Raw genomic sequence first — 13794 nt, 5'->3', positions numbered from 1 at the left:
TTCTTTTTCTTTTTTTAAGAGAGGGGCGAGGGGGTGGGGGTGTCTCACTATGTTGCTCAGGCTGGTCTCGAACTCCTGGGCTCAAGCGATCTGCCCGCCTCAGCCTCCCAAAGTGCTGGGATTACAGGCATGAGCCACCGTGCTTGGCTTCTTCATTCATTCTTGGTGAACCTAAGAAACAGGGAGGGGGAGAAGGCACAGAAGAGGGTGTCTCAAAGATGACAGGTGGTCTGCAGAGGAAGATCACAGCCAGAAGATCACAGGAGATCACAGAATACCTAGAAGATCAGAGAATCCCCCGCTGTGCTCCAAATAATGGTATTTTTTTAAAAAATTGTTACATCAGTAGCTCCAATGCTTTGGAACTGCACTTTTTTTCATGAATGTTTTGAATAAGAAAAGGCCCCAGGGTGGCCTAAAAAAAAAAAAGAGGCACTATTAGGAGAGGCCCTATTAATGCTTCCTTCTTTTTTCCAAGATAATTCTTCCTCCCACACACGTTCACTCATACAACAAGTATTTACAGGGAGCTGTTCTGTCGTTTACTGATACTGGGGACACAACAGTACGCAAGACAAACACAGAAACACAGGCTTTATCCTCTTGAAACCTGTACTTAAAAAACAGATGAAGTGGACAATTGTAGGAAAATATAAATTATTAAAAATAAATTCTAGGCCAGGTGTGGTGTCTAACACCTGTAATCCTACGTACTCAGGAGACTGAGGCAGGGGGACTGCTTGAGCCTAGGAGTTTGAGATCAGCCTGGGCAACATAGCAAGACCCTTTCTCTATAAAAAAAATTTTTTTAATTAGCTGGGTGTGGTGGTGCACATCTGTAGTCCTAGCTACTCAGGAGGCTGAGATGGGAGGATCACTTGAGCCCAGGATTCAAGGCTGCTGTGAGCTATGATCGAGTCACCACCTTCCAGTCCGGGTGATGGAGCAAGATCCTGTCTCCAAAAATAAAAACGAATAAATGAATTAATAAATTCTAGAAGAAAGAGAAAACCTAATGAGGTAGGCCCTGGTGTTATCCCCGGTCTGATGAAACTGAGAGGCTAAGCACCTTGCCCCATCCCTTCAACAAAGAGTCATTAAGCACCGATTAGGTGTCAGGCACTGTGCAAAGATTTCCGTGGGAGATCTGGTTATGTCCAAGCTTATCCTGTTGTTTCTGTTGCTCTACACAGACAATAAGCCAGGGCAGATTCCTTTTTAGATTCTTTTTTTTTTTTTTTTTTTTTGAGATGGGGTCTCATTCTGTCACCCAGGCTGGAGTACAGTGATGAAATCTCAGCTCACTGCAACCTCCGCCTTCCAGGCCCAAGCAATCCTTCCTCCTCAGCCTCCAGAGTAGCTGGGACCACAAGCCTGTGTCACCACGCCCGGCTAATTTTTGTATTTTTAGTAGAGACAGGGTTTTGCCATGTTGGCCAGGCTGGTCTCCAACTCCTGAGCTCAGGTGATCCACCCGCCTTGGCTTCCCAAAGTGCTGGGATTACACGCATGAGCGCCAGGGCAGATTTCTCATTAGAAAAATCCTGTGTCGCGGAGACCAATACAAAGAGCTATTCTCCACCTCAAATCTCCTGTGGGTGGCTTCTTGTAACAGGTCACCTTTCCTCTTCCAAATAGTCTTGCAGGGGTCTACATAGATACCAAGTTAATTCTATCATAAAATACATCCTTTTCCTCCATCTTTCTACCAGCAGGGGAAGGGTGAGAGTTTGTGGGACTAGAGCCCATCAGCCAGGTGATGGGTTCTGTGATGGAGCACATCAGTGCCTGGCCTCCCTTTAATCTTCCCTCCACCCCAGGCTGAAAAGTGTCTTTATAGCAGAGGTCTCTACACTCCACCAAGCCAAGTGAGCCAAGGTCATGTTGATTGGTGGAACAGTAGGAAACAAACTGTCATGGGTAATGTCCTGTCCAGATCCCCCTTCAGGGCTGTAGGACTTATACCTCCCACCTTCACTACTACTACTGGCTGAAAAGAACCGCTTGCCCAAGATCTCACCTTCCCAGATCAACTAGCAACTAGTGACTGGTCAATGCAGGGCCATCCCAGGTTCAGAGCTCTCCACGTGGTCCACTGCAGCCTGACTTTTCCCTCTGCCCTATCCTGCTTCATTCCTTTTTTATTTTTATTTTTATTTATTTATTTATTTTTTGAGACAGTCTCAATCTGTTGCCTAGGGTGGAGTACAGTGGAGTGATCTCGGCACACTACAACCTCCATCTCCCAGGTTCAAGTAATTCTCATGCCTCAGCCTCCTGAGTAGCTGGGATTACAGGCACCCACTGCCATGCCTGGCTAATTTTTGTATTTTTAATACAGACAGGGGTTTCACCATGTTGACCAGGCTGGTCTTGAACTCCTGACCTCAGGTGATCTGCCCACCTCAGCCTCCCAAAGTGCTGGGATTACAGGCATGAGCCACCACGCCCGGCCCCTGCTTTATTCCTTCTTCCAAAGAGTAGATGCTAGGATGGATCACTTAATACCCAGGTAATAATGAGGAGCCCACCCCTGGTACAGGAGGAGCATAGCTAGCCTCTGGCAGAGGGAAACTCTAAGATGGTTTACCAGGGGGAGGAAGCAGACAAGAGTATTCAATCACCAGGAAGGAATCAGGCTGAGACTTCACATCGGGGCAGGGAGGAACACTGGGCACCTACATGATCTATTTAGGTGTCTCTTAGTACTCCTTTGCCCTATTTGGACAGTACATGGACAAATACAGCAACCACTGCCTGAGAAGTGCCCAGCAACTAGGTGCTCAAGCTCTCTAGGGATGGAGGTCTAGGCCACCCCATCATGTAGGCCACCTAGATCATCTAAGATGCTGGCAGAGGGAGAGAGGTTTCTAGGATGGGTAGAAGAGGGGACTGAAGGGTATGTTAGTTACGCCTCTAGATGAGCTGTAGCAGCGGCAGGAGCTATAGTTCCCACTAACCCTCCCCTATACGTTTCCCACAGGAGAAGATGCCCCAGGGTCCTGAAAATGCTGCTCTCCAAACTTAAGTAGCAAATGAGAGGCACAGCACCATGTGGGCACTATTGCAAATGCGGCACTACACTGCCTCGGTCAGGACTGAAGGACTATTCCCCGGCTACTGGGAGGGTGGTAGGTTGACAGATCTCAGCTGTCAGCCCTCTTGAGGAATTGTATTTGTCCAAAGAGAGCTGCCCTCCAAGCTCCATGGCAGGTCAGTGCAGGGATGAAAAGGCTTGGCCCCTTTACTCCAACTCAGGCCAACTCAGAGCAGCTATCCCAGTTTCAGAGCTCCCCTGGGGGTCTGCCAAAGCCTCCCATGACTGCAGCACAGACTGACTTCTCCCTCTTCCCACCCCTGCTTCCCTTTTCCCATAGGACTTGATTCTCAAAGGCTCTCTAATAAACTTCCTGCACACTAATCAATAATCGCATTTCTGAGTCAGCTCAAAGGGAACCAATCCATGAAACCAACTGAGATTTGAGTCCAGGTGCAAGCTGCTAACTCTGGATTTAGTTTCTTGTGTCTTCTCTAACCCCAGAAACCTCAGGTACACACGTGTGGTGCATCCACCATGCTCTTGGCCCACGTAGTAAACCTAAGCCCTAGGGAGACAGTGTGTTTATTGTCAGGCTGAAGATACTCCTTAAAGAGAAGAGTGATCACACAGTCCCTTCCACAGCTTTGCATGCGGTCCCATCTGGATTCAGCCTCTTCTGGCCAAGGCCTATCATCCATCACAATAAAGCATGCCATGCTCACGGCCCTTTAACAGCTGCAGAATGGCTATTTATGACTTCGGGCTGCACAGCATAGCTCCCTCCTGGAAGCGTTCTATGTTCTTCTGGGTCCCCAAGGCTTTCTGCCATAAGGAGTCTTGTGGCTCATTTCTGAAAAGTCCCAGCTGCTCTCCTTAGGGGTGGGTGACAGGATGGGATGCTTCTGTCACTGAGTCCAGGAGTCTTGTTAGGCCAGATGGGGGAAAAAGGCCCAGAGAGGTAACATGGCTTTCCCAAGGTCAAGTAAGTAGCAGGGCAGGAACTAGAACATAGTTATGGATTTTCTCTGCTTCACTACATCACCTCTCCCAAACCCTTAGAGTTTGCCTCTACTAAAATCTAGACTGAGATACAGAGAAGGGAACTGATCTGTCCCGCAGATCTCAGAGACTGGGGACTTTGAAACACCAGCCAGGCACAGTGGTGTGGGCCTGTAGTCCCAGCTACTTGGGAGGCTAAGGTGGGAGGATCACTTAAGGCCAGGAGTTCAAATCCAGCCTGGGCAACATAGACCATATCTCTTAAAAAAAAAAAAGAAAAGAAAGAAAGAAAGAAAAGAGATATAGGGATAAAAACATGGATTAATGGGAAATCTGTAAACAGTTTGGCCCCTGCCAATCCCACCTCCCATTCTGGATGGCAGGAAGGGATGGGATAGGTAACTATTCTCTGTACTGATGTGCAGCCATTAATATGATAAAAATGTTTTAAATTCTTTTAACTCAATACTGGTTGTTCTTGTGCTTTAATCTTAGACCCAGAACCATTTGTAGAGGGTAAAAGGAAGAACTGTATTATTTATTTATTTTATTTATTAGAGACGGGGTCTCACTGTGTTGTCCAGGCTGCTCTTGAACTCCTGGACTCAAGCAATCCTCCCACCTCAGCTTCCTGAGTAGCTGGGATTATAGGTGCAAACCACCATGCTTGGCTACTTGTATTTATTGTAAACACAAGAACCCAATCATCATCATTCTGTTCAGCTGGAGTTAGAATAGGTGCAAACTGTCCTAACATTCAGCCCTAGGATTCTTTTAAGCTGGCCAGCAGAAAACATCAGTGGATATTATCTGGGAATTTAGTCCTGTATAGTTACAGTTTCTTCTATCACTGGGCAATAGAAAACCCCAACAAGAAGCCAAGAATATGACTCAATTAAACTTCTTCAGAACTTATTAAAAAAAAAAAAAAGAAGAAGAAAAGAAAAAAGAAACTGAAGACTATTGCAGTAATGTGATAAGGATTATATCTGGATCCTTGGAGTATATGAATTATCTTGTGTCAATTTCTGTGGCAGAGGAAAAATAAATTGTATATTAACAAAAAAAATCCTTTCCCCCAAGAGACCAATGTTTGGACAGAAAAGCCAATATAGACCAGCAATCAAACCCTTCCTTCTCCAAGCTATGTAGTGACACTGATAACTCTGTGCACATTTCTGCAAGGCTGTTGGATTTGGTGGAATTTGAAACCTTCTGAATTTTGTGGACATGTAAGCATTCCAAAAATAGACAGATGTCACTCTTCTAGGTCTTTCTAGAGACGACCTACGTGGCATTTAAGGAGAAAATGAGTGTTTCATCTGCATTTGCTGCACGGAGTACCATTAGGGAGAGCTGAATCCAACTTCAGGGTTAGTGGTGATTCGGCCCATGAGCTGTGGAAGAAAAGAAAACTCCATCACAGCATAATTTGCTGACAAATTATGCAAATACCTTATTTTTCCTGTTTATTCATCCAACTTAAGACGGTGGACACACAACTCAGTAAACAGGATCATAACACCTGGTTGCTCAGGTCAAAAGCTTATTCTTGAATTCTCTTTCAACTCCTTCCCCATTATCAGCAGGTCCTTCTCTCTATCCACAGAACATCCAAATCTGTCCATTCCTCTCCATCTTCACTACTCTCAACCTAGCCAAAGCTACACTTCTCTCTCGAGGACTACTTGGCCGCTTAACTGGCGTCCCTGTTGACATCTTTGCCTCTCCCCCATACAAGCTACACTATCGATCTTCACAGATGAAGTAAGATCATGGGATTCTCCTGCAAACACCCTCCACTGCCTTCTCATTGCACTCAGAACAAAATCCAAGGCCCCCAAAGTCCTACACCTGGCCTCTGCCTACCTCTTGTCATACTACTCTCCTGCCACATATGCCATTTTGCAATACCCTGGACGCGCTGATCTCTTTCTGTCCCCCTCCCCTAATGATCTTTGCACTGGCTGTTTCCTCTGTCTGGTCCTGCGCCAGGTCTTCAAAGTGCAGGTCTTTATGAGCATGATGGTCTCAGCGGAAATGCATCCTTCCTTATCGCAGGTATCGCCCCGACTCCCATCACACTGACCTCCATTGAATTCAGGGATCTGCACCTGAAATTATTTTGCAGACAGGTTCTTAATGTGTTTCTGTCTCTTCCCACCAGAACATGAGCTCCCCGAGTGCGGGCGCCTTGCCTCTGTCCACTCCAGTACCTCTGCACCTACAGCGCCTGACGCAGAGGGGGTGTCGAGAGCTATTTTCTAAATGGGGCAATCCTGTGAGCTGACAGCCGCGGAACGGGCAATGAGAATACAAGGTGACAGGGACCGCGCAGGGCCCGGAGTCGCTCGGCGGGAGTCGGGGCCCGCCTCCTGCTGGAAGACGGGCGGCTCCCCACTCTCCTTCGAGTTTTGCTTCTGAGGGTCTCAGGAGCGGCCGCAGGCTGTGCCCAGTCATCAACAACGACAACAATCTTATTAGTGGGCAGAAAGCCAAGAGGTGGCGTGGCTTGCCGGAAGAGACCGGGACCTGGGCAGGGACCGGAGCCGGGCCGGTCGGGTCCGGGTCCAGAACGTCGAAGCGGGCAGTGCGGGGAGGGGCCCAGGGCGGCCGGCCGAGCCTGGAGGACGGAGCGAGCGTGCCGCTGCCGGGGAGCCGGCACCGGCCTCGCCAGCGCCCAGGCTTCGCTTCCGGGTGAGGGGCGGGCGGGCCGAGCAGTTCCGGGGCGGGCGGCGGTTCCGTCTGTGCGGGCCGCGCCGCGGCTGCTGGTCCCGGGCGCGCGGAGGGCGCGAGCGGCGCGCGGGGGCCGAGTGGGCGCGAGGCAGCGGCGCGGGGACTCCGGGCCCCGGCGGCGGCCCATGGGGCGGGAGGCGTGAGGCCGCTGCCTGTCCGGGGCTCGGGGGGTGGGGGGAGCGGGGCGGGGAGATGGATAAACTGACCATCATCTCAGGATGTCTCTTTCTGGCTGCCGATATCTTCGCCATCGCCAGCATCGCCAACCCGGACTGGATCAACACCGGGGAGTCTGCGGGTGAGCGGCAGGCGCGCGGGGCCGGGCGGGGGATTGGCTGAGGGCGACGCGAGGCAGGGGAGACCCGGACTGAGGGGAGGACGGGGTGGAGGGTCCCGGCCGGGGGCTAGCCTGAGGAGACCGGGGGCGGAGGGGAGACCCGGGCCGCGGAGGAAGGGGATAGAGAAGAGGAAGCCGCCGGGCGCCAGCGGAACCCCCGGACTCAGGGGAGAGGCGCCCCAGGCTGGGTGAAAAGTGGCCGAGGAGACCTGGGCTAGGCTGGCGAGTCCCGGACCGGGGAGGAGGGGAGCAGCCCTCCCATGTGAGGGATCGCAGAGGGACCAGCTTCGTTCTGGATTTAAAAAAAAAAAAAAGTCAAGGTGGCAGACGGGAGGAAAGTGAGGCTCCTGCAAGGAAATTAGAAATCAGGCGGAGAGGCTGGGGCTGGGAGTGAGGCAGCCTGCGGGGCAGTGCGGGAGCCACTAGAGAGCTGGTGGGCGAGAGGAGGCCGAGAGGGGTCAGGTCCGACTCCAGACCTTCTACCACCAGAGGAAGCTGCGGCCGGGGCTGAGCCCGGGCTGTGGGCGCTGACCCCACCAGGCAGGGTGAATGGTGGGTGTTGGAAGAGCTGGTGGAGTTGGTGGGAGTGGGGGGCGCCGGATTGGAGCCCCTCTACACCCCCGCCCCCGCCCATCCCCTGCCCGCTTGGCAGTGTTTGAGACGCTTGTGGCTTCGGATTTTCCCTTTGAAGTGTGTATGTGGTTATAATTTTGCTTTATTTTAGGCCCGGGAGCTATAATACTACTAATAATAAACCTCATTTTATGGAGCGTCTTTCATTCCAGCGCATCACAAAAACGCTGGAGAGATCTTAATAGTAGTTACAAAATTAAATAACACATCAGAGTTGCAGACAGCCCGGCAGCGGGAGCAGTGCTTGCTGTAACACCACGGAGCTGTGGGCGGGAGAGGCAAGGTGGTGCCCTCGGGAAAGAGGCGGGCATCTTTCTGAAGGGTACCCCAGGTGAATGCGCTTCCAAGATTGTTCTCAGCTTGGGCCACTTCTTTCCCTGCTACCTCTCCTTCCTCCGCTTTTCTGCCTCTCTTTCTCCCCCTCTCCCAGACCTGTGAGACCAAACCTTAATTAATGTAAACAGCTGTCAGGAGAGCTGCTCCGATTTAAGGAATGGTCTTGTTTTTTAACTGCTTGTTCAGTGCAGGTGAAGGAACTATTGGAGGGTTGGGAATGTCAAGCTCCCTACGTGGATAATTTCTTGTAAAAATGCGGCCGGACGCGGTGGCTCACGCACTTTGGGAGGCCGAGGCCGGGGGGATCAGGAGGTTAGGAGTTCGAGACTAGCCTGACCAACATGGCGAAACCTCCTCTCTACTGAAAATACAAAAAAAAAAAAAATTAGCCGAGCATGTGGCACGCACCTGTAATCCCAGCTACTCAGGAGGCTGAGGCAGGAGAATCGCTTGAACCGGGGAGGCGGAGGTTGCAGTGAGCTGAGATCGCGCCACTGCACTCCAGCCTGGGCGACAGAGCGAGACTCTGTCTCAAAAAAAAAAAAAAGCATCACTGTGCTGTCAAAACTTACTTTTTAAGTATTACTTATGGTTCTGTATTTATCCTGCAATATTTTTAGCTCTTAGAAAAAGAGTGGTAGCTGGGACATTTGTTGCTTCCTCCTCCCTCCCTCCTCTCCCCCGATGCAGACCTAGTAACACAAAATCATGCTGTCAGATTCACTGGTTATTAAAATAACACTCTAAAAATTCTGCTACTTTTCTTGCCTGTAGAGTTTTAGCAGAACTCTTAATTGTAAAATATACGAAGAAAGAATCAGGATGGTTTCGAATTTGGTGGTACTATGGGGTTTGTTTACGAAAATATTGTTGCTGCCCGACAACTTAACACGGTTACATGTGTGACATCCAGTTCATGACCTGTTGATGTTTTTATCCTACTTATATGTGGATTGACTCCTTTTATGAGACTGACTTTCAGGCTTTACTTAGGGGAAAAGGGGTTTCAGTGCTCTAGCAGAAAGAACCTTTCTACAAAGAAGTTATAGATAGAATCCCAATAGATAAAACAGACTAAATGTTCATGCAAAAGATATAGTTGAAAGAGAAGAATTGTTACATATGAAAGAGAAGAAAGATAAGTGATAGCAAAACATTCCAAAGATGGAAAAGGGCATAGCCGGGCATGGTGGCTCATGCCTATAATCCCAACTCTTTGGGAGGCCAAGACGGGCGGATCACGTGAGGACAGGAGTTTGAGACCATCCTGGCCAACATGGCGAAACCCCGTCTCTACTAAAAATACAAAACAATTAGCCGGGCGCGGTGGTGCATGCCTGTCATCCCAGCTACTCGGGAAGCTGAGGCCAAAAAAACCACTTGAACCTGGGAGGTGGAGGTTGCAGTGAGCTGAGATTGTGCCACTGCACTCCAACCTGGGCGACAGAGTGGTACTCCATCAAAAAACAAAAAAAAAGGGCAAGCTCCTCTTGTATTCCGAAGAAAGCAAGGATAGAATGAGTATAACTCTTTCAAATTTGGAGGCAAAATTGGCTGTGAGTTGCCACGGAGATGGGAGCGATGAATGTCCAAAGTCTGAGGAAATATAAACTGTTAGAAAAAAATAATTGCAGAGAAAGCTTGCCAACGGTGATAAGTAGGATTCTCTAAGCAGCACTGATGCGTTGTGGAAGTTGATGGTCATGAACATATAGTGTGATAACCCATCTGCCCTCTTGACCTTTTCTAGTAGTGCTCAGTCACTTTGGTACTGAGGTAGGTGAATTTTCCAAGTGTTCTTGGAAATAAGGAAACATCAAGAATAATGTGAAAGCCTCATATACAATAATGAATAATAAAGAATAATGTGAAGGCTTCATTCAAGGTTAGGGTTTGCCAGATACGTTGCAACAAAATGACAGAGCAGCCAAGGTATTTAGGATAGTGGCCAAAGTATTGTAATGATGGCTTATGGAGTATCAGCTGGATAAAGAGTGAAAGTGAATAAAAACTAATGGATTGGTCAGTCGAATAGCAGATGGTACATGGCCAGTAGAATAGGGGGCCCAATAAAATTGAAGACCAGTCAGAGTGGCAATGATCAATACAGCAAAGTGGAATGACAGGGGATCGTAGGCACAAGGTCCAGAGCGTAACAGTGACAATATGTGGCTGATGTGGGATGGAGGAAGTGATTCTTTTTTTCTAAAAGCTTCCCTTGCCATCTCAGGATACCATTCCGTTAAATATTATGGCTAGAAAGAGGAATAAGAGATAGTAGGAACATAGGAAATTTTTAAAATTCTTATCTAGCATGTATTTCTTACCTTACATGTCAGGCAGTAAGCCCCCCGAAACGTAAAACGAATGGGATAGTATGTTCCTTTGTTTACTGTTATGCTTGAGCTTGTATGCTGTACAGTCTCACCTGAGCAGGCAGATGTAGTCTTGAGTTAAAAAAAAAAAAAAGTGCTGAGTTACACCTTCCAAATCAATGAAACATTTACAAGAAGTTCAAATAAGATCTCAGTGGTGACTGGTCTAGCTTTATTTCAAGAGCCGCACAAAAGTGACTTAAGCCAGCAACAAAAAGTTAATGTGTTGGTTCCCTTTGGTGTATTATATTCAGTCTCTAGTTTTGATCATGATGTTTTCATTGCAGTTTTTAAACAGGGTAAAATGTATTTTAGAAACAACTTTTGGAGCTGAAAGAGTCTGCAGAATGTAACTGGAAAACCACTGCAGTGAACTACTAAGGGAAAGTTTGAGAATTCAAGTCTAGACTTCATCACTTCATAGCTCTGTAGCTTTAGGGCAGGTTCTTTAGCCTTAGGGATAATAAAAGTACCCGTCTCATTTGGATATTGTGGTAATTAACTGAGTTAACCCATGTAAAACATTTAGAACAGTACCTGACACACAGTCAATGCTCAATAAAAATTACATATTGTTATATTGCTGTTCTAGTTTATAAGAACAGGTGTCAGAATCCAGTTTTGAAATGAAAGCCCAGAACTGTGAGAAATGACGTTTTCTCTATTAGATGCCCTAGGAAATAAGGAGACATTAAGGATAATACAGCCGTGCTTAGAACAAGTTAAATATATGGCCCTCTTGGCTTTGGACTTTCTTTGCCACTTCCATGCTGTTCTTCCTCTTCCAGTCTCTCATCTCCATATTCTAATCTCTGTCCTCAGCTTCTGCTTGAACTACCATAGAAGGACATAGGAAAAAAAAAAAAGGAGGAAGAGTAACTTCCTAAAATCCCTGTTGATAAACTATGTTACTATAAGATTATGGACCATACTTTGGACAGCAGAGTTTTTCATGTTTTTATTGTCTTGGTCTAGATACAGAGAAAGTACACGCCTTTCATTTTCACCTGTGTGATTAACATTTCATCTGCTTGTTGTAATGGCTTGTGGATTATGCACAAACTTTTGAAGATCTGAAACATCATATTATATATGTATGGGGGAAGACACTCTAATGAAGACTCTTTCTGTTAGTGTAACCAAAAATATTAAATGGCAGATGAATACAGTGACAAAATTACATAATTCTGCTATGCTAAGGTCAAATTTCTGCTGGTTACTGGAACTCAATATCAATAGCAGTATCTTTGATTTTATATAATGCCTCATAGTTTTTGAAGCACTTTGACATCCATTACTTGATCTGATTCCTTAGGATGTTTATATTTGGCCAATGTAAAATAGTCATTTTCACATTTCCCCCCGCATGGCAGTGCTTTGCATGTGAGATTTGAGTTTCAGTGCTGCAAAGACTCCATTGAAGAAAATTCTTCACTGAAGTATTACCTATATGTTATTTATGCACACCTTTTACTTAAGTGAAATTAAAATTCTTCAGTGGCTGGAGGTTTTCCCAGATTACGGAAGAGGGAAAGAAGGAGACTTGGGTTTCAGTCTTAAAGTGATAGTCTTTGCTTTGTACAAGCTTCTTAATTTCACTGTCACTCTCTTCTCACCCCTGAAGAGACTTTTTGTTGGGGGTGCGGGAATTAGTGTTAGTTAACTTTAACAAGATAAACAGTTAAGTAAAGCTGCTTCTCTAAATATAAATGGTCTACAGATCCCTTTAGTGAGGGAGGCATTATCCCCTCACAGCAAGGATTTCAGTGACCGTAATCCTAATCATCCTAGATGGATTTGCCTTATGTTCTTTATGAAGATTTCCAGATGTTCCCCAAAAGTCTCCTTCAAGTAGCTGAAAGAATTCTCCCTTATGTCTCATCAAAATTTCCCTAAAGTGATTATCATATTCATGTTATAGTTTGTCATAACGAAGTTAAGGTTAGTGTATTCATTTCTGAAGATATTTTCATTCTTGTTGTTTTTAAAATTGTCTGGATGGGATGTTACTGTTTAGGGAGGTCTCAAAAACTGACATGTTCTTCCCTGTTTGTATTCTGAACTAGTTGAGGGGCAAAAAAGAAATAAGGTATTTAGGGGCTAAAATATTATTTTATTACTAAGAAAGAGGATATTGGAGAATGTCACTTACATTTGGGGGCAAGTGACTTCCTACTCCTGGACCTCAAAATTGAGCAGACTTAACTATCCAGTCCCAGACAGAACTGGGGGACCTGCCCCTACAACACTTCCAGCATGACAGAGGAGAGATGAGTGCTTCCAAAGGCAAAATGTTGGATCACATATGCCCAGTATTTTCTCCTAAACTACCAGTCACGTGAAGTCACTCCTCATTACCTGACAAGGATTGAGTGAGGAGACACAATAAGCTAAAAGTATTATGCTAACAGGATTCTGTCCTCTCCCCCTGGTGTCCATTGCTCATGGGTAGTAAAATCGGGAATAAGGAGCAAGACTTACCTGTTTAAAACCCGCTATATGTCTGACATTTTGTGAGGAAGAGTTTTCATTTTCCTCAGGTCTAAAGATTGGCAGGTGTTCAGGGAAGTGGAAGACTTGGTGAGGGGTGTCATTTTCTATTCTGCTACCTCCTACTTCATAGGAAACTCTGGTAAGCCTCAGATAAGGGACCGTGGAGCTTGACATCTATCTCATAAGGGTCCAAGATCTACAGGTGGATTCCGGCCTATGCATTGGGGATCCTAAGTTTAAAACATTAAAATTACAAGTTGCTTAAGCAGACCTGTTCATTAAGTAATAGAAAATTATTAAATCATAAGTCCTTTCCCTGGAACTATGGCAACTTCAATGATCACAAAGGTACTTTGACATGAAAGAACTCTGTAACATCAGTTGTTAAACAAACCTGTCTCAAACTTCATTTTATTAATCACTTTGGACATGATTTATAGAGAAGGATGGGATTTGGTTACCTAAAAGGGCAAAAAGTTTGAGATTGTGTTCTCCTTGAATTTAAAAAGCATTAATAATATTTCTTCATTGGCCTTTTGAGCCTATTTCCAGTAATTTTTTTTAAACAGCTTTATTGAGATGTAATTCACATAATAATATTCATCCATTTAAAGTATACAAATAAAGTATACAAATCAGTGGCTTTTAGTATCTTCATAAAGTTGTGTGCTACCATCACCATAGTCCATTTTAGAACATTTCATTACTCCAAGACCAGGCTTAGAGGTGTCTCATCCTTCTAGGCAACCCCTAATATGCTTTCTATCTGTTGATTGGCCTATTCTGAACATTTCCAATCATAGAATCTATGTGATCCTTTGTGACTGGCTTCTTAAACTTAGCAT

At 46.1% G+C, this 13794-nt stretch overlaps 2 protein-coding genes and 1 long non-coding RNA gene across 3 annotated transcripts in view; 2 read left to right on the top strand and 1 right to left on the bottom strand.

Annotated features, from left to right (window-relative positions):
• Nucleotides 1–5008: 5008 nt before the first annotated feature.
• LOC108583438 lies at nt 5009–6722 on the bottom strand. The gene is made up of 2 exons (XR_001898101.1): nt 6256–6722; nt 5009–6153 (listed from the first exon to the last, which is right to left on the bottom strand). It is a non-coding gene; the product is annotated as an uncharacterized LOC108583438 (long non-coding RNA).
• Nucleotides 6723–6806: 84 nt separating this feature from the next.
• MOSMO (modulator of smoothened) overlaps nt 6807–13794 on the top strand; it is a 68714-nt gene continuing 61726 nt past the window's right edge. Inside the window, exon 1 of the mRNA XM_009196133.3 lies at nt 6807–7073. Within this exon, the coding sequence (XP_009194397.1) occupies nt 6968–7073 (106 nt within the window). The 5' untranslated portion in view covers nt 6807–6967. The remainder of the gene's footprint in view (nt 7074–13794) is intronic.
• VWA3A (von Willebrand factor A domain containing 3A) overlaps nt 6998–13794 on the top strand; it is a 142667-nt gene continuing 135870 nt past the window's right edge. The window contains 1 exon segment of the mRNA XM_031658403.1: nt 6998–7073. The gene's annotated coding sequence lies outside the window, so the exon portion shown is untranslated.

The sequence above is a fragment of the Papio anubis genome, chromosome 18 (assembly GCF_008728515.1).
Source record: "Papio anubis isolate 15944 chromosome 18, Panubis1.0, whole genome shotgun sequence".
Taxonomy (NCBI): Eukaryota; Metazoa; Chordata; class Mammalia; order Primates; family Cercopithecidae; genus Papio; species Papio anubis.
The sequence above is the reverse complement of the archived record's forward strand: the minus strand, read 5'-3'. Positions and strand labels throughout refer to the sequence as shown.